This window comes from Corapipo altera, unplaced genomic scaffold (assembly GCF_003945725.1).
Source record: "Corapipo altera isolate COAL_440 unplaced genomic scaffold, ASM394572v1 48, whole genome shotgun sequence".
NCBI classification, from domain to species: domain Eukaryota; kingdom Metazoa; phylum Chordata; class Aves; order Passeriformes; family Pipridae; genus Corapipo; species Corapipo altera.
The window spans coordinates 3,841,477-3,861,591 of NW_020884931.1; the positions used below are offsets into that span (position 1 = coordinate 3,841,477).

Genomic DNA, 20,115 nt, shown 5'->3' on the forward strand with positions numbered 1-20,115 from the left:
AGCCTTGGTCACTGAGCTGATCTCACTCATAGCCTCCAGGAAGGCTCCATGTTTGCCAAACACCAAGGATGAGATGAAGTTGTCCAGCTTTCGAAACATGGCAGATTTTTACCATAGCATACTGGTCTCCAGGATATTTAGCAGCTTTATTTTGCATTGTTGTGACATTCACAGAGAATACCTCATACATTCATGTAACGAGGACACCAATTTGACAATGCTCATTAAAGAATGATAGTGAAAACTTTTGATTAGAACTGACCTAAAACAGTTACCAAAAACTTGCCCTCCCTCTCACATCTCTCACAATTAATAGCACTAAGACATCAGATCAGCAGGCCTCCTTTTATCCTCCCACAAAATCTCCAGCTACAACAATTACAAGTTAAATGCCGCTACTCTGCGCAATACTTTACAGACTAGCAAGATGGCATAGTTCCTCTTCTGAGTACACAGTTCTGGGAAGGAGAGAAGCAGCAAATTTCCAATTATATGTAATTAAATAAGACTCTTGCATCCATGCTGTATTTCACCGGAAAGTACTAGAAAAGGAACATTTTTCTCTTTGTAAGTAGCTTTCCCTTCAGCGACTATGAGCTGAAATCCCACGCAGTGAGATGTGTGTGAAGAGATGTGACACAGCCCCTGGCAGAGGACAGGGCTGTGCGCTCACGGCAGGAGAGCTGCTCTCCAACACCTTTGTAGAGCAGAGCACGCCTTAATTTGGGAATCCTATAGCAGGACCTTCTCTTCCTGCCAGGCCTCTACAGCACATCCCAGTCCTTTCCTAAGTTCCAGAGGAAAACAATGTATGAAATGTTAAGACATTTAGAGGTAACGTGAAAATCTCAGCTTCATGTTCCTTAGAGTCCCTGTCTCACACACAGCACAGCCAGGTGCTACAATGATCTCTCTGTAAATTCCTATTAGCATCCAAGCTTCCCTTTCCCCTACACCCTCAAAACCAGTTTCTGTAATTACTTTGCAACCCTGATTTTATACCATTGCCCTCCCCAGGTGTTTGATATAAATTACATTCAACTCCCATCCACCCCAAAAGGAAGGAGTTTCCTCCCTCCATCAGATTGTTGCTGGGCAAGGGTAACAAAAGGGCTCTGAACTGGGGTGGGCTTGAGGGCAAGGACTGGTGCCTGGGAAAGAGTGGCTCACTGATGCAGCAGGAAAAATGGCTCTACAGTCCAAGATCTGCACTGAACAGCCTGCTCTGACCACTGCCTGTACACAGAACTTAGCAAATACAATTGCAACTAACTCACAAAGCAAATTGCAAAAGAAATACATCTAATCTAAAAAAAATTTACCTGACCAGGCAGCCACTGTGACTATGTGAGACACCACAAACCCTTTTTGAAATGATAAAAAAGGTGCTTCCAGAACCACAGGGAACAAAGAGCAGTTATCCTGCTAGTGACATCCCGACATGCCCCAGGGCCCCCAAAGGCAGCAGGCCTCCCGTGAACACTGGCAGCTTTCCCCTGAGGTGACACTTGAAGCTTCTCGATATCACACTCTGCCTGTGTCTACCCATGCTCTGCATTAACACATATTACCTTCCCTTTGTATTTATCATCACCCTGGTCTGAACGAGCATGTCCAGCGATCCCATGAGTTGGATGTTCCAGGAACAGTGCTGATACCAATCTACCTTACAGACTTCGTGTTTTGTATCCCTTCATGGACATCCAAGAATGTGGATACACAGGCTCCAATAGCCATTATTGAAGACAAATTATCATATTTTCTTCTCTAAGAGGTTTTTTTCATATTGCCAAGTTTCAGGAGAAAACAAAAACATGTTCTTGCCCGGTACCTCAGAGTTTAAGAAACACCAATATTGTATTTCAATTAATAAAACAATTACATAGCAAGCACAACTAGCACAAAATACTTTCTGCAACTCACATGTACAAATTTTCTTCTTCTAAATGGTAGAACCATTGTATTTTAAGTTGAGAAATAAATCTACATATTTCCAAGCAATATACTCTGGAGTGCTTAAAAAAAATATTTCACACTGAGCATACTTCATCCAGTCCTAAGATAAAATATTTCACACTAAGCATACTTCATCCAGTCCTGAGATAGAGGCCAATTTTAAGTAGTTTGCATGTAAGCAAAATTTTATAGAAGGCAATGGAGTTACACCCTCTTGCACCACATTTTTTTGATGGCCCTAGGAGTGTAAAAATAGAAAAAGGACATTTTCATAAAGCTGTGGGCCAGAGAACCATAACAGTTTGCAAATGATGAGCAATTACAAGTACATGGCTGACATCATCTAGGGATAACATGATGCTACAGTGTTAAATCTGACAGTGACAAAACCTGTCAAGAGGGATGCCCAGCCCTAAATCCAACACAAAAAATATATTCAACCCAGACGACACCGGGTCATCACATAGTCAGCACATTTTTCAGACAAGCAGTCCCTGTAGCAAAAGGTACCCATTCTCTTACATTCAGCAAAGCTAAGAGTTCTCTTGAAAAGAAGGCAAGACCATAGCATGACAGCAAGGGATTGACCCTAGAGGGCACCCAGAGTCAGCTAATCCCCGGCTGTGTCCATCCTCCTTGTGCCCCTTGCTTAGGCTGGTACAAATTTCCTTGGGAACAATGATGAGCAACTTTCTCTGTTACTCCAAGGTAGCTGATCTCTTTTCCTGTTTCAAATATGGGGAAAGATATGGAGGTGTGGGACAGAAAAAGGATGTGTAAAACAAAGTAGCATCTTGATGGAAGTTCTCTTGGTATATCTAGTTTTTATCTTTAATCAGACAAGACAAGGTAGCAGTTGAACTAAGATCTCATTAAAGCACTGGTGCAGACAAAACAACAGTCATTTAATTTGGGATAAATCAGTTATTGGTCACATTTTAGCATTTTCCTCTGAAACACTTCTGTTACACAGGAAAGATGACCTCTGTTAGCTAACATTAAAAGTCCTCCTCGTCTTCCTCTAGCATATATCTGGCTTTTTGTGCAGAAGGGACACAGTAGAGTCCAGCCCTCAGTGCCTCTTAGGCCTTCCCCCATCTCAATGAGAGGACTGTATGTCTGGGCTCAACACATTTAAGTCCTTCTAGGCATAGCATAACTAAGTGGTCCGTCTTTCCCCACAGTAGGAAAAAAAAGAAACAACCACCCTGCCATTTCACACTGGCTGGTAATAAGCATCATTGCAGCAATTTTATATGAAACCTAAGATTTTTCAATTACACCTGGATAACATCACCTTCCACTTCATCTTCATTTGAATTTACATTGCAGCTATAATCTGGCAGCAATTCCTTCTCCTAGAGAAAACAGTGATTGGACAATTAAATGTGAAAGCTCCATGAATCCCTGGGTGAGCCACATGAACACAGGGGTTTTTTTCTCCATTATAGTCCTTCTGCCTTGTGCTTCCTCTGGTGTAAGCTCAGTTTCAGCAGAGTTTGCTCCCCAGACTTTCCTTTTACACACGCACAGACCATGGCTTAAAGGTCCCTGGCTCAGCAGAAGGGCACTGTAAAGAGAAAAGAATAATTGGGTTGGTAACAAATTAGGATCCTGGCCAGGGTTTGGCATATTCCTTTTGAGGTGGGTGGCTTTGTGCTGGTGAAGATATGAGCTCCTGTCCCAGTCTTTCAAAACATGGAGATGTCTGTCTCATGGCACTTCTGTTAGAGGCTGTGCCTGGCTCTAGCTGAAGGCCTAATGGTCAGCTCCTGCAGAGACCTGTGACAACACTGTGACTGAGGAGCTCATGAAGAGACAGTGGCAGGGTCAACTTGTGAACTCCTTCAGATCAAGCTCATGGCCCCTAGGGAGAGTCCTATGGCCATGACATTCAGGAGAAGGGTGTATTTTCAGTAACACTTTCCTCTCCCTCCCTCCCTGAAAGACACGCCTAGATCACAGAGTGGCCCTAACCATGTCAGCAGAGACATGATAGTCAGGAGTATCAGGACAAGCAGTCAGTGATTTGTTTTACGGACAACACTTGGAGGATGGAGGGATGGACTGCAACTCCAATGCAGCCCTTCCTGCAATGGGAGCCCAGCAATGCTGGTCTGTGGATTTGTCTCTCGGTGGCATGTTAAATGAAGGATAACAACCATGAAATAAAAACCATTTGCTTAAGCAGGGACACAGCCTCCCTATCCTGCCCTAATCCCAGCCTTGGGCCACTGTGACTACCACACACACCCCACGTGTGGTAGGCTGGCTAGGGAGCAGACTATGGAACCAGAGGCTGTTACCATTTTGGTGAAGATGTCCACGCAAGCATTGCGGATCCTCTCCGGTGTGGCAGGGCTGTCCAACCTGAATGGCTCAGTCAGGCCAGAGTCCTTCCTCGCTGCATAGATGGCATCTTTAATGGCATAAAACACCGAGGCAGATAGGAACAGAGGTGGTTCTCCCACAGCCTAGAAGATCACAAGCAAGAGTGAGACTTGCTTTCCAGATGTGGACCTCAGTCTACCAGATGTGTTCAGTGAGGAAACATGAAGCTAAAACAGCCTCCAGTCTGCCAGGTGTGATCAGAGAGGAAAGACTGAGCTAAAACAACCCCCAGTTCATATAAAGTAGAAACAGTAGGAAATCACAAGGTTTTTGACACAGTAAGGCTGTTATGAAGGAAAAAGGTATTAACTCATTCTCATAGTGTTCTGGATGGTGCTAAAATTGCAGCAAAGGGAATTCAGATAAGGCAGTGATAAACTGTCTGGGCAGAGAGCATGATACTCCACCACTGGAGGTCCTTGCAAGCCAGCAGGAATGCCTCCCTCAGGGATCACACAAGTATCATCTAGTACTGAGTTCCCTGCGAATCCTTTTTTTCTTAATTCTGTCATCAGCACTAATCACCCAAAAAGTTCTCCTCATTGATGAGATGTCTTTGTGGAAGGGGAAATGGGGAAATGGCAGACTGAATGGAAGCAAGCCAGGCAAATACAGATAAGGATGCTGGGTGGCCCCTCTCTGGGTGGCTCTGTTAAGTAAAACAAATTCATTGGTGCTGCTTATTCAGCCCTGCTCTGTGTAGCCCTCACTGACTGCAGTGCAAACAGCTGAAGGACACATGGATTAATAATGGACCTTTAAGGGTGACATGAGCACTGTGAAACAGTGAAGAAAGCAAAACATGAAAACAGACACAAGACCTTGGCATATGAGATCTGAGGAAATGACACTGGTGCAAATGTCCAGAGTGATGGCTCTGGTGCCAGGGAAAGGCAACCAGGGAGCTGACATGCAGGGGGAGGCTGGCAGCCTCTGATACAGCAAAACTGGCTCAGCAAAGCCACTTCAATTCTGTCTAATGGACAATCAGGGCAGCAATGTGCAGGTTATTATAGTTCTTCCTAAACATAAAGGATAGTGAACATATTTCTGGTAAGAAACAGGAAAAGATCCTGACCTCAGAATAAAGACAGTGTAACAAGACAAACTATTTAGACACAAAGAATGATTACTTTATCACACCTCAGCTTCACAGAATTATAGAGCAGTAAGAGGCCTGCAGATCTCGCCGGCGTACCTTGGATGAGTAAACTGCTTTGCTATTTGGGCAGTCACGGAGAAGAGACACGTAGAATTCTGTTGGGATGTCTCCAAATGCTGGGATTTTGTACATCCCAGGCCCTCGAGTGTACAGGTTTCCTTCAGGAGAGTAGCGCAGCTCCTCCATGGTGAAGAGCCCAAGGCCTTGGACAAACGCTCCTTCTATCTACAAACACACCCAAACAAGGTTACATTTTTTTGTTGCTGTTGTTCTTCCCTGTGCAAGAACAAAAAGCGATGACATCCACCAGAGTTTTCTACCCTCCCCTTCTGACTAATACCCCTCTTTTCTTCTCTAAACCCTTGTTCCTTTTGCCAGGTACAGCTTGGCACCTTTGCACAGCTCCTGTGTTCCCACACAGATGTGGCTGCATTACCCTGGCAGGTGAAGCAATTTCCAAATAGACACAAACAGATTTTCTGTAAATGCAGGACAGGAATTTTCTGATGAAGCAAGGAGAAAAAAAAAATCAATGCTAAAATATTGATCCCTTCCCGGGTAGATTAACACTGAATGAGTTGTACTAATTGATAATTCAAATGACAAGTAGACTAAGAGGACTAAAGATGAAATATCTGAAGATAAACTATTTTATGCTTTCTATTTCAGTATTAATGCTTTCCTAAGTGCTGTATATCCTCAGGTCACCAGAACAGACACCTGCAAAAACACCTCCATATCCATTCAAGTACTAAAGACTTCCTTGCATATTTTTTCTAGTATAAATTTTAGGAGAAAAAAATTAAAAATTAAAAAATTAAGGGGAACAGCTATGAGAGGAGGACGTGCTTGAACAACCCTGCATGAAGCAGCTCTGCTCTCTGTGTCCACTGAGATATCTGACAGTCAGACCAGTCTCAGGATTTGGCACAAACATTCATTAACCCATCTCTGCATATTGCATGCCTGAGCTCAAGCAACATCCTTTCTCTCCTGCGCCCATAGACCCTATGCAGTAATTCATGGAAGGACACAGGAGTTTGAGACCTCTTTGACAGGCTCCACTTAGCCCGTCTTTTTATTCCCAGATGCAAACTGACAGTCTGCAAAGACAGAAAGCCTCATTTCCTCTTGGACACTTCCAAAAAAAATCTTTTTCAGAAAAAACGTTGCTTTCAAAGAAGTTTCATTTTAGTTATAGCAGAGCTCTGTGAGTCATGCTTTCCCGTAAACCCCAAATCCTGCAGCAGTTTCCCTGAAGTCACACCATATCACCACCTAGAGTTAACGAGAGAGCTAAGATGGCTAGATAAGCCTGTGCAAATGTCTAATGATTCATCTCTTGGTCTATCAAACAATGTTGTGTTTATTATCTTTATTTGCTGAGAGATACTGTGATTATTACTCTATAAAATATTGAAGTAAGCTTGTCCCTCACCAAGGAATTTGCAAGCTAAGTGACTGGTCCAACTTCCTGTTGAGAACTCTCACAGCAGTAGCCAGAGGACAGAATCTACCACCCTAAATCTTTATTCACAGAAGAATTAAATGGGACTTGATATTGACAGATAGGAGTATAAAAATCAGGTATAGGATTTAGTCTCACATGCCACACTGTAAAAACTGATTCAGCTATGGTTGAATAAGCTGGGATGAGGTTATTCAACAATGTTAGTATTATGATTCATTTCTAAGGCAGGGCAGATGCTGAAAAACATCAGTGTGGTGGCGACTGGACAATATCCTGTAGCGTTAATATTCAAGGCAAAAAAAACCCCAAATCTCTAACAGAATATTTCCCTGCATAATTCTGTACCAACTTTAAAAGGCTGTGTTTGCAAAGGCACAACCTGGAGAGGCATAATAAATAGAGAAGCCTGAGAGTAGTGTGATTGCTTTAATGTGATGGAAACAGCAACACTATTTCACTTACCTGTCCTATATCTATGGCTGGGTTCAGACTGGTACCAACATCCATAACAATGTCTGTGCGAATGTTCTAAAGAACAGAAATAAAGGATAAATCAGCACAGTTCATTGAAACTGGTACACCATGGTCTTGTGTGAGGAGGAATAATGTATCCAAACACTATCCCACACTCAGAGAGTGTTCATAAATCTATCTCAGCTGAACTCTTCATACTGACTTTTAATCTGAGTTCAGCCCAAAAGTAAATCAAAGGAATTCACTGCACTTTTCCCCAGAGATCCAATGGACCCAATTTATATTAGTTCCAAGCTGCAAGTATCGCTGGTCTGTACCTGAGCATAACCAACTAGGTCAGATTTTGATGATTTTTTTCTTTCTTTCTTTCTAAAAGTCTTCAGTGCTATTTTTAATGATTAACTCATTCCAGTATGCTTCTGTTCATTTGTACTAACACAGTGCTGCTATCTCTTACTTAAGCAAATCCAATAACTTTTGCAATCATTCATTAAGCCTTTTAAAATCCCCACAGGGTAGATAATTATTGTTTTATTATACTTTACAGATTGTTGCACTGTGGAACAGAGGAGTTAAGAAATTTACTGAAGGTCACAGCAGACCAATGGCAGAGCCAGGAACGGGCTCACACCCAGTATTTGCTCTAGCTGCACGTGATGGTCTCCTTCACCAAAACAGAGCTATTTCACTGCTGACCCCCCTCACCTTGTGGTCACCTGTCAGGCAATCTATTTCAACCTCAGAGCAAGCAACGCCATAACTGAAGTAGGAGAATGGTTTCCCTTCATTCTTTTCAAAGTCGTAGCCAACGTCAGGAATTCTTGATATAAAGGGAAACAAAACTGCATTTCATTCCATGAACAAAACAAATACAACCACATTGCAACTTATCAAAATCCTTATTCACTTTTGTTTCACTCCTTCCATCAAGCCCATGCAGAAATGAAAAGTTTAAACAACTATAAATAGAAACCTGCTAAAGCTGCTTTGTATTCCAAAACCTGATCAAAACTATTTTAACCATCTTTATTTTTCCATGAATCTTGGGGCTTTTGATGACTGCTATAAACCAATTCTCACCAATGCTGTAGCAAACCCTTTGCTTTTAGTGTACAGTTGAACATTTCTTGGAGGCCATTAAGTTTCAGAGCATAAACAAGCTGAACCAGAGACTGGATTAGAGTAAGTAATTATTTTAAGCATAGTTCATGGCAAACTTATACTTTATCTGAAAACTGGTTTATTAAAATACTGACAAGTCACTTGATTAAGAGAAAAAATACATTTCAGAGATGCAACAGGAATGAGCTCATAATGTATTTTAGTCCTAAATATGTTCTTCTCAAAACTATGTTTAGTTATTTTTGTCAGCCCCTCTGCCTTAAAGGTGATGGATCTCTGTTTTCCTCCAGCAGTAAAGCTGACTAGGAGAAGTCCCTCATTTCAGAACTACACAGGAACCAACAAGAGTTTGAAGTGGGAGAACGAAATTGGAAACACTGGTATCTGCTCATTCCACAAAAATCAGGATACCACTCCAGCCAGCTGTCCTCAAAGACAACCCTTCCCCCTTCTTATCCAGTATGACAGTTCTAGTGCCACACTAAGTCACAAGGCAGACACAGAGCAGAGCCCCAGGCAAAGCTCTGATTTCTCCCCAGCCAGGAGAGTGTCAATGTCAGCTCAACATTTCTAGGTAGGAGAGGGAATGCAACCCTAAGTTAGAGCAGCAACAGGGGGATAGGGGCTGTAAATCCTCCCGGAATTGCCCTCTTGGATTGCAATCCATGCAATCAGATAAGAGCTGTGCCTCTGCAGTGTGAATTTTCACTCACCTGTAAAACCCTGTGGCCGACAGGCTAATACAGCTCTGGTAGGCGGCTATAATCTGGCAAAGTGAACAAAACAGTAATTGTACAACCAGTCCCTGCAAAATAGCTGCCCAAAAACATTTCCAGGGGACCTCAAGTAGAAGGTGTCCAGTGACAGGTAACTGTCACGCTACTCAGCACCAGCACTGCCAAGGAAAACATCATGATTGCAGCTGCTTCCTCAAACAGCCCCATCAGCAGCTACCAAGGGCAGAACTTGACCACTTACAGAGGTTAAGACTTGCTTTTGTTTGTTCAGCTCTCAGCTACAGTTTAGACCTCTAGCCTCAGAGACAAAAGGTTAAATTGGCAGGTCACCTTGACTTCAGTGAGGCTAAAGGAAATTCTATCCTGACTTCCAAATCACAAAGTCAAAACTCCTCTGATGAAGAGCAGAGCTTGGATCTGAAAACGGCCAGAGAGCCTTACAGCCCAGCAATCTCTTCTCATTGAGGGTACAGAGATATTGCAGCCAAGGAGCACTGCAGGGGGTGAATGGCAGCTCAACAGTCATCTTTGTCACAGAATCCCTTCATTAAAAATCAGGTTTCCTTCTGTACAAGACTATAGCCTGACTAGAAAGATATATATATAATGACTCAAAACTTTTATTTGATGAAGTCCATCAGAAGCAGGTCCCAGAATTTGGAGAACTCTCAGTGCTAAAGTCATAGCTGATGGGGATGACCTCTTGCAAGGTTTGGTTACTTGGAAACCCCTGCCAGGTTTCTGGTTAGTTGTCTTTGATCAGGTCTATGCTAGCAAGATGCAGAAGGCCTGAAGGATACACCTGCACACATGGTTTGCCAATTAAAAAAATCTCTAACAACAGCTTACCCAGTCTTCCCAGGATCCTTTGGGATTAGACTGTTTGATCGGCTCCAGTCTTTTTAAGATAGTTTGACACGCATTCTAGAGACAAAGAGAGAGAGAAGAAGTATATTAATATTTGAAAAGCCAACTTATAGTATTAAGAGCCCTATAGGAGTTTCAAAGAACCTTCTATTTAAATCAATATTGCCCTTACCACTTCAGCATATCATAAAAAGGAACAAAGTTCACTAACAGATGTCTTGCTCTACAGGAATAAATGTTGACTGAAAAGGATTTTAAAGGAGATCGGCTGTGCTGATGGCAGAAAAGAATACAAAATCCAGCCCAGAACTTCCCGGTCCATGACAAAAAAAATCATAACTTTCTGTGTATCAAGTCATAGTAGGACATCTTAGCATATCTTACAAGAGAATCCTATAACACCAAAAAAATTCCTGCCAAAATTCAACCTACTCAGATAAGCTGTGCAGAGAATAAAAACTGCCCAATGATTTTGCTTTGCAGGTTACACTTCCCCTTTTCTTTTAAAATGAGAATGACCAGTATTAAATTCTTCATTATAATGGAAAAGTCACATGTCATGCAAATACATACATGCCACCATGGCAGACAGTCATGACCACACCATTGCTACAGCAGAATGTTTGCTATGAGCACATCAACACCTAAAGGTCTTTGGTTCTGGAGCACAGGTCACAAACCAGCTGTTATTAATACACGCAGCAAAATATATTTGTTATAGATTGGTTAATATATATATATAACTACCTACCTATATATAAATATAGGCAGTTATAGGTAAGGCTGCATGAATTACTGAGAAGCCAACTATTCAAATAGATGCTCTGTTCCATTCATTTTGAGTAATCCCAAACACTCTATTTTCAGAACTACCAAAGGACTGAAGGACAGTTTTGAACAACTTAAAAAACAATATAGTCATTCATAATCTAATATCATGTGTAGTTATAGCAGGTAAAGAAGTTATGGGGCATCCTTAGGTCAGAATTGCCTTTGAATGGTCATTTTCCTTAAGCAACAGATAAATACACAACAACTTTTGGTGCTCTGGAGCTCTAGTTTGTAACCTGGCTACTTTAAATAACTCAGCTTCCATACATGGACGGCCATTCCATTGATGTCCGCACTGACAGACGCAGCTGTCGGGGAGGTGTTTGGGACAGTGTTTGTGCTGGTCTCACTGATGTAAATTTTGGAGGTGGGGATTCCCAGGGACCTGCTGGCAACCTGCAGAACAAAGGTAAACACTTGGTAAGCTGCACTTCTTATACGTGAGCATTACCATTGATTGCTTACACTGCCAGGACCCACACTGCAACCTCTCTCCCATCATAAATTTCATTTTTCCTGAAAACTCAGTTGGTTCAGTGACTGAGTGCTAGGCATTATTAACATTGTTAAGTTTGCATTTCACAGACAGAATGTGTGTGAGCACACACACTTTTGCCAGTGGCAGACATTCACTTCTGTGAGACTAAGTTCTTTTCTCAACAATTATAAGAATCAGAGGATCAAGAGCCCATTAGATTTCCCTCTCATTTCCCTGCCAAAGCAGTGTTGCTCCCTCAGGCCTTTTTAACTAGCATATGCAGATAAATATGTTTGCAATACGACTAGTTTTTGTATAAAATATATGTAAACTTTTATGGGGTGAAAGGAAAATGCCAGAGAAGCTAGAATGTAAGTATAACCTGCATTATCTACATAATAAGAGTTAAGATGGTGAAGAATCTAATTCTCATACTCAATTGCAATAATAGTGTGGAAATCTATCACTGATGCTGAAACAATGAAGAGGAATTAGTCATGATTTGTTACCCTATGCATGCACACAGAGGAAGTGTCAAGATGCCAGAGGCAACACGGTATAGTGAGAGTGTAATTTTCCTGGAAGGATGTCTCATTTGGTTAAGTCCAAACTCATCATTACCTGAATCATTTTGGTGTGAAGTCCTTGACCCATCTCAGTCCCCCCATGTGTAAGTAACACAGAGCCATCTGTATACACATGGACCAGAGCTCCAGCCTATGAAAGGAAATATTAATCATCATAAATTAACTAGTGAAGTACTTAGCAGACTTCAGAGAGAATTCATTTGGAACTGGACTAAGGTTGTTCTTTGGTGTAAATGAAGCCACTAGTCTACGCTTGAGGTGAGTTTGGTTTAGTCTCACAAACTCTCCAGAAGTTCCAATGACAGACATAAACAAACCTCAGTTGATATTTTCAGCTCAGAAAGCAGATGAAGTAACCCAAACCTTCCCCTGTGAAACACAGATGCATCCTTCTCCTGAACTTGCTAAAACCACTCACACTCCATCAAATCAGGTCAAACACAGGACAGGTGTTTCAACTACTGAGGAAGAAGGAAGGCAGGGAAATTACCAGGGTACCATGCAAACATAGCTACACTGGAGTGTCTTTTGGACAGTATAAACTGGTAACTGTTGTGTTGCACATTTTGGCTCAAAAAATGTGTGCTCTTTCTTAACTAATTCACTACTTTTCCAAGAAGCTCCAGTTCAGTACAAATGGAGGAGGGCCTGGGAGAGGCAGCATAAATCCATCTTCTCTAGTGAGAAGATGAATGACACTTACGGACCTGGTTCAGAAACGGGACAGTGAAACTGATGCCAAATTTGGTAGGAATGATGCACATCCCTCTCTTCTTCCAGCGATTCTGCCTGAAAGGAAAGAACATTGTGTACTAATGAGGTTTTTATCACAACTCAATACTATACTTCCCTCCAACAGCTTAGTCATCAAAGTAGAATGTACCTGAATGCAATATGGACTGAGTCAATCAGGAATTTGTATTAAAGAATAGTTTTCTTTATGGGACACAACAAGAAGAAATTCAAACTGAAGATAATTCTCCCATGCATTATAGAAGCAGTTGTCCGGGCTATTAACTATTCAGTTGTATATACAAGCCAACTAAAAAAGACTATAGGTCAGGTCAAGCCTAAGCAAACTGCCTTGATAGACATGTGAAAATCCTAGCTGGACTTAACGGAGCCCCTCTCCTTTGCTACGTTTCGTTTACAAAATCATGTCATGACAGGTCTGATTCCTGCCTTATTTATGCCACCAGTTCACTGATAAATGTTTCCTTCAACAGTGAGCAAGCATGAAGGAATTTTAAAAAGAGAAACTTTAAGAAGTCACTCAGCAAATATAACGTCTGACTTCACATCACTCAAATTGCTAAGAGAACTTCAGAAATTAGTAGGCAACAGGTGCACGCAACAAGAAGACAGGTCCAGAACACTTACTTGTTGAATTCTTCGATTAGTTTCTTCCTGGCGTGATAGCTAGAGCTTGACAAACATTCATCCCAGCATCTTCGTAGAGTAAATCCCTCCAGCTTCTGGTTAAAATGAGTTACGTCTCCTTCGTTATAGAGGTTGAGCTTCCGCACCTTCCCAAAGAACATATAAAGGACATGTCAAGTTTAATGCTTCAGACAAGATCTTTTTAATGGAGGAGATCAAAGGCATGTTGGTTCCTAGTTTTACTTCTCCAATTATTCTACAGAACAGAATTAACAGGCATATATCTGTTTATGAGAAAACGGAAACTAAGACATTAAGGCTGGGAAATTTTGGAGAGATTGGGATTTAATCACATTGTTAGTAAGATTAGGGTACCTACTGCCTTCGGACTTTTTTGTAATATCTATCCTTAAAGCAGATGTTACACAATTGAGGCTACCATGGAATTTAACTAAGCAGGAGATAATTCATTCTATAATGGGTCTGCCATACAAAATAGTTTGAAATCCTGCTAGGAGCTTAGCAAAAATGAAGCAAAAGTTCATATGCTTAAGAATATTATGTGGCTGTGTCCAGTTCTCAGAGCTTGTTCAAAGGCAGCACCACCCTGAAACATGTGAATGGATCTGTACCTCCTCAGGTGGCAGGTTACACTTCCGAGCAAGGTCGCTCATCCAGCACTCAGCAATCATCATTCCTTGGGGCCCTCCAAAGCCACGGAAGGCTGTGTTGGAAGGTAAGTTGGTCTTGCAAATAGTGCCCATGCTGCTGACATTGGGGATGTTGTAGGAGTTATCCAAATGTAACAGGGCTCTGTCCATAACCTGGTGAAGAAAAGGAATGGAGGTGACACATTTTACACTAATCAGACTTCTCACTAGTTGCCAAAACCAGACTGGAAAGCTCTGAAGCTAATTTATAACAACCAGCACTTTCTCTTGCACCCTGTAATTCTGCTGTCTACACAGCTGGAAGAGCACTGAAGTGCAGCAAGTACTGACTCCCATGTGCAATGGAGTGTCAAGTAGTATCCTCCTGAAGGACAGGACAATATGCACAGCTCTCTGTTGACACCTATGACTCTGGGACAGATTGAGCTTCAAAGTCATTTTTGGCCCTGGGCTCATGGTGAGTCAAACTGCTACTAAATGCCATTACCCATCTGGAAGAAACAGAATTTTCTTTTAATTATACTGAGTAATCTGTTGCTGGAAAAGAAGTCTTGCTGATATCAACTGACTCATCAGCTGGGCTATGGCAGTAAGGGCAGCCATTTAAAATAAAGATTTTCAATAGCTACATCTGAACAGCAAGATTTTGAGAGCTTTGTCCACTATTTGTCCACATTGGGAAAGGGTAGAGCTTCTTTCTGGCTTGTGTTCCCAGATTTCCCTTCCAGCAGCAGCACAGAGAGGAGTTTATACACATTTCAACCTTATTTCAACATGGAGCACTTTCCAGTTCCCTGATTCAGACACAGTCAAATAGGCAATTCACATAGATGTACTCTCAACCAAGCCCTCAGCTTACGCGAAGACTGTCGTTCTGCTCTGCACAGCAACAGCCACATCGAATGTGGCTCTGGTAGAGAGCTGTTGCAGTTCTGTCCTATTGAAATGGATTCACTTTTGCGGAAATTTCCAAAGGCTCAGTGGGCTCAAGAAAGTGAGCTAGAATAAACATGACTGACACTAGGCTATTGACCTGATCATGCACAACACAACAGAAAAGGAGAATTTTTTGCTCATCAGCACAAAACTTCTTGAAGACAAACTCAGAACTCAGGCCCATTTTTGTCCATAGTTCTTGCGAACCCGATGTTAGCTTTAGCCAATCGTTAATAAGCTTGTTGATTTAGGCACTGTGCCCTGATCAACCCATTGACTGGGATGTTTCTTATTCCAAGGAATTATCTTTCCCCAGAGCTGGGGAACTGTCAGTCATCTTGCATTATGCAACAAGTTTTCCATCACAGCCCTCTATAATGCAAACCAAACATTCTTGACTCTTTTGCTCAATCCGTTATTCAGCATCAATAAGAATTATGTGGCACATGCCAAGGCAGGTCAGTTGGCTCAGAGAGCCATTGTAGAAGCTCCAAAACCCCTTCAAAGTCTGTTTTCAGTCATAGCATGTGCAAGCAGTGCTGTAGACAACAACGCTCTGAAGTCAGAGCAAAAGGCTGCACAAAGAAATGCCTTCTGCCTAGTTGACCATCAAAATTTTACTTACACCATGAGAGAGGTCTACAGAGTTGCCACCATTGCTGTAGTATGACACCTCCAGACTCTTGACTTTCCCATTCTTCATGAAACCAACCTGTCAAGAGAGTCTCCTAAGTAATCAGTTTTCTACAAAATGTTCCATTTCCTACTTCCCTCCAAAAAACTGAATGGACCTCATACAGCCAAAAGGCTGACTGTTCTCCCTGATGGAGCACAGGACAAGCACAGGCAGCAACTGAGGAAGTTCCCCAGCAAAGGGTCCACGCACATATATTAATCTTGCTCCAGAGAACTCTTCTAAATTAAGTGCTGGCCTCTTGTCACAGCCACAACTGCCTTAACAGGTTTTTGCTTTGAAAAACAGCAGCTGTTGGATGGGGATTGAAGAGGAAAGGAAGTTAACAGAGCAAATCACTACATGATACTGTAAAGGAATGGCGGAGCATCTATGAGCAATGCGACTTTGTCAACAGGGGCAAAGTCTTGTTTGCAAGGAAGAGAAAATTATTTATACCAAGGTCACAAGAAGGGAACTATCCAGGTCAAAATAACTTCTGCAGGACTTTGACAGGAAAATTACTGTAACACACCCGACCTGATCCACTTGCAGCAGGGAAGATCAGCAGTGAAAGAACCACAGCAGCTACATTTTTCACGATATCTTACTAGTCTCTGATGTTTCAGGGGACAACACCGAGAAAACATGCATTCTTTTCACATGTTTGCACACCTTGTACCTCCCCAGGAAGGGATGTCTCCCACCACTTATCAGCATGTCCTCATCTCGATCCAGCATGCACCTCACTGCACGGCCAGTTCTGTTAAAGGAGACATTTATTAGGCAAAGCCTGAAATGCACAGTACAGTTCCTACAGAACAAGACTCTCCTCTTTGTTTATCCAGCATGGCAATGGAGAGTTAAGAGTAAACTGCTTGGTTTATATATCTTCCTCTTAAGAAAATGGCAAAATTGAGTATAAAATCCCCTAAAATTAAGACCTCAGAAGTTGGAGTCTGCTCATGAAAACTGTCGTAAAGATTCTTGTATCAAAAAGAAGGATAATTTCTTACAGAGGCAGATGCTAATAACTGAGCAATCACTGTTTTCCAGACTATTTCTCAAGACACTCTTTTGGCTTTGAAAAAGAGGATGCCATAGGAATTATATAATAATGTGAAGTAAAGTACTAACTAGCCTTCAATGTGACCTTATTTTATGTTTGCTTATTTGTTATCCGAGGAGGAAAACAATAAGGAGAGTGGGAATTGCTCTTTATTGTCTAACAATTTTGCCTTTCCAGTGCCTCTCTTCAGGTTGTAAAAACACCTAGGGAATGTCATAGATGTTATTTTGCAACCTCCAGGATGTCAAACAGTGATTTGGCTGGCAGAGATAAAGGAAATAAAAGAATGCAAAGGTATTACTGATTAATTAGAGAAAGCAGGTGGTTTGCTCAGAACAGAAGTAAAGAACTTCAGTTTGGCTATTCTCTTCCAAAGGTATTTTGTCAAAATTGCTGCTGTGTTGCAAGATCCCTCTAGCATTGCCAGCAAGGTTCACGGTCACCTCCAAGGGCAGTACTGGGAAGGGCAGCACTACAGGCAGCACAAATGTCATCTTAGAGGCCCTCTTCACTCACAACCATAGAAACTTGCACAGTTAAAGATGAGCTAAGACCAAAACTCCAGAAACCAGAAGCATATTTCCAATCTACGCTTCACAAATTGTTACAGTCTATGTTCGTTCCCTGAGCTTTAGGGGTTTGAAAAGTGTGGGTTCCAAGGCCTGCCACTTCTCCTAGAGAAAAATCCAAAGAGGGAGTTTGCAGAAGACCAGAGACACAGTGGTGAAAGGGTAGTGCAGTAGAGTTTTGAACAAGGAAGAGATTCTCATACCACTATCATACGAAGCAATAAGCATAGCTATTGCTGGATTTTGAAATTTGTTTGTGATGAAGTGGAAGGGAGAGGCAGATAATTTGAGATACAAGTGTTTTCAGAGATCACCAAAGGAATAGCAGAGTAAGGAGGGTTTTCCCCTTTCCTATTAAAAGCTGACATTCCCACTTGAGCTTATCCCACCTGAGTAGGTTCAATCCCTCCTACCAGCTAAGAGCCCATTAGACACCACCTTTGGGAAATACTAATCTTCCTGTAAGCTGTACAAGACATGAAGAGTCTTGAAGGTGCTTCAGTGTAAATGGTGCTCCAGAAAGAGGCAGGCTGGGACAGTCTGAAAGAAGAAAGCCCTGTCCCCCACACCCAAACTTACTTGAAGGCTGCAACAGCCACTACAGTTGTCAAGATAGTACTCCTAGTCTCTTTTCCTCCAAATCCTCCTCCCATTCTTTTCACTCGAACCACAACACGATTCGAAGGGACTCCCAGTGCATTAGCAGTAAACTCCTAAAGGAAAACAGAACAGCAGAACATGTAGGGAGCTGAGCTGGTGTTAAGAACTAGATACCAACACTTTGCCTTTCTGAAACCATTTCAACAGTGCAAATATTCTGTCTCATTCCAGGTCCTATGGTCTGCTAATTGGATTTGATGCAATTGGAACCAATAAGACCAGCATTTAATTTCAGTGCTGCACAGTGCTGCAGCAGGCAGCAGTCAGGAAGAGACTGGCATGATATGAGGCTATCAAGACATAGATCTCATTTAGCACTGGGTTTGACATCTGTACCACTCTATCCTTTCTCTCACTCTATTATGAGACCTTTGGACATGCCACAGCACTGGTGCCCTATCCCACAGAAAGGGAGAGCTGGTGTATGGAGTCAGTGTTTACACCACCTCTCTTTCTCACATGTCATTCAACCATCATGCCTACTGACCAGCTGGCTCTCTCTGCAGAAAGGGTTAAGCATGTAATCCCCCTTGCAAAAGATGTGTTGCCAACAGAAACATCTCTGTCACCTGGAAGCAGATTCAGGACACCAGTAGGATGCACATGGACTTTAGATCCCATACCCAACTCTGAGCCTATGTGGTGATTTTTTTATTGAACAAGATAGGAGCTACTAAAAGCCAACCATTTATCTAGTCTGAAACTGAGAACGAAGTGCCTTTTAGGTAGCAGGTTAATGAGACAGTACCTGTGTCTTCATTGGATTTTGAGTTGACACAAAAAGTTCCATCTCACCATCTTCTCCCTTTGGCACAGCCAGAGTACAGTGAGTTTCCAGATAGAAATGTTCCTGGCCACCAAGGTACATCTCTCCTAGAAAATTCAAAGAAATGCCCCAGAAATAGGGCATCCCTGGTGTTACAGGGTGTCTCCCATCATGTGCTGCCTGCAATCTACTGCCTTTTTGACATGTGCTAAATGACAATCTGTTCCACTGCCCACAACTGGATACCAGTAGCTCTAAAATTGATAATTCTGGTTTGACATTTAAAAAGCAAAATGGAAAATAAAACAACCCACAAACAAACGAAAAAAAACCCAACCACAGACACATCAAATTGATAGAAATCTTCATTCTAAAACACAAGTGGGTGGCATTTCAAGACTGCCCTGATAACATCACTGAGATTAAGGATAAAAATAAATCAAGTATAGCCTAGCTGAGCAGATTGAATACAAGGTTACAGACTTTGAAACAGAGGAACAAAAATAGAAACCCAAAATGCCTTAAGAGGATCTCGCTGGGAATCAATATCACTGCATGGGGCTCTTTCCCAGGACATACTACCTGACAGTGCTGAGGGTGCTATATCCAGTCATGCTACACACCATTAAATGTCAGAATCAACCTCCTTTCTCAGTCATGCCCCTGGTATATTCAGCTGGCATGAAAATTAATATTCACAGCAGTTCTCACAATCCTGTTTCTCTTTTCTTTTTGTTCAAAATTCAGAAGAAACAAAATAGCTGCCTTTATTAGGTGAGAAATGCACATTTGTTGAGACAACACCTATTCTGGTATGTAGCAGGGGCCTTTCTCTTGTTTTCTCGAGGGGTCTGGCATTCACACCGTATTATAGCCTTTCAAATAAACTATTCTTTTGGCTCAGAACAATTTCTGGTTTTTCTGGCACAGCATTTTTATTTTGTATAGTAAAGCACACTATAAGAAACTGCTAACAACAGCTTATGACACCTTGGAAGTGCCAGCACCTTTGAAGCTTGGCTGACTGCAGGAGGGGAGTCGTAGTAATGCACAGCAAAAACCAGCAGAAGACAGACCTGAAAATGGGGTGTTTCACTTAAATAATTCCCCACTTTCCCAGTGGAGGGTAAGGGGGCATATTTCTCTGTGATCTTAGAAAATAATCCCTTCACACCAGGCTTTGTGTCTTTATCTGATTTAACTTCCCTTTCAGAGCTCTAAAAGGTATACAATACTCTCAATAACAACACCATCAGTAAGAACATAGCTTTCCGAAAGTGTGATGTTTGAGACTCTTCCTGTCAGAAGCTATTCA

At 42.0% G+C, this 20,115-nt stretch overlaps 1 protein-coding gene across 2 annotated transcripts in view; it reads right to left on the reverse strand.

Annotated features, from left to right (window-relative positions):
* Positions 1-119: 119 nt before the first annotated feature.
* XDH (xanthine dehydrogenase) overlaps positions 120-20,115 on the reverse strand; it is a 52,982-nt gene continuing 32,986 nt past the window's right edge. For both annotated transcript variants that reach the window (XM_027659198.1, XM_027659197.1), the window contains exons 22-37: positions 18,783-18,907; positions 17,954-18,087; positions 16,412-16,499; positions 15,689-15,775; positions 14,089-14,280; positions 13,457-13,602; positions 12,784-12,865; positions 12,111-12,206; positions 11,279-11,407; positions 10,163-10,237; positions 9,290-9,342; positions 8,160-8,274; positions 7,443-7,508; positions 5,546-5,734; positions 4,263-4,430; positions 120-3,526 (exon numbers count right to left, since the gene is read on the reverse strand). In XM_027659198.1, coding sequence (XP_027514999.1) covers positions 3,476-3,526; positions 4,263-4,430; positions 5,546-5,734; positions 7,443-7,508; positions 8,160-8,274; positions 9,290-9,342; positions 10,163-10,237; positions 11,279-11,407; positions 12,111-12,206; positions 12,784-12,865; positions 13,457-13,602; positions 14,089-14,280; positions 15,689-15,775; positions 16,412-16,499; positions 17,954-18,087; positions 18,783-18,907 — 1,796 coding nt within the window. In that variant the 3' untranslated portion in view covers positions 120-3,475. The remainder of the gene's footprint in view (positions 3,527-4,262; positions 4,431-5,545; positions 5,735-7,442; positions 7,509-8,159; positions 8,275-9,289; positions 9,343-10,162; positions 10,238-11,278; positions 11,408-12,110; positions 12,207-12,783; positions 12,866-13,456; positions 13,603-14,088; positions 14,281-15,688; positions 15,776-16,411; positions 16,500-17,953; positions 18,088-18,782; positions 18,908-20,115) is intronic.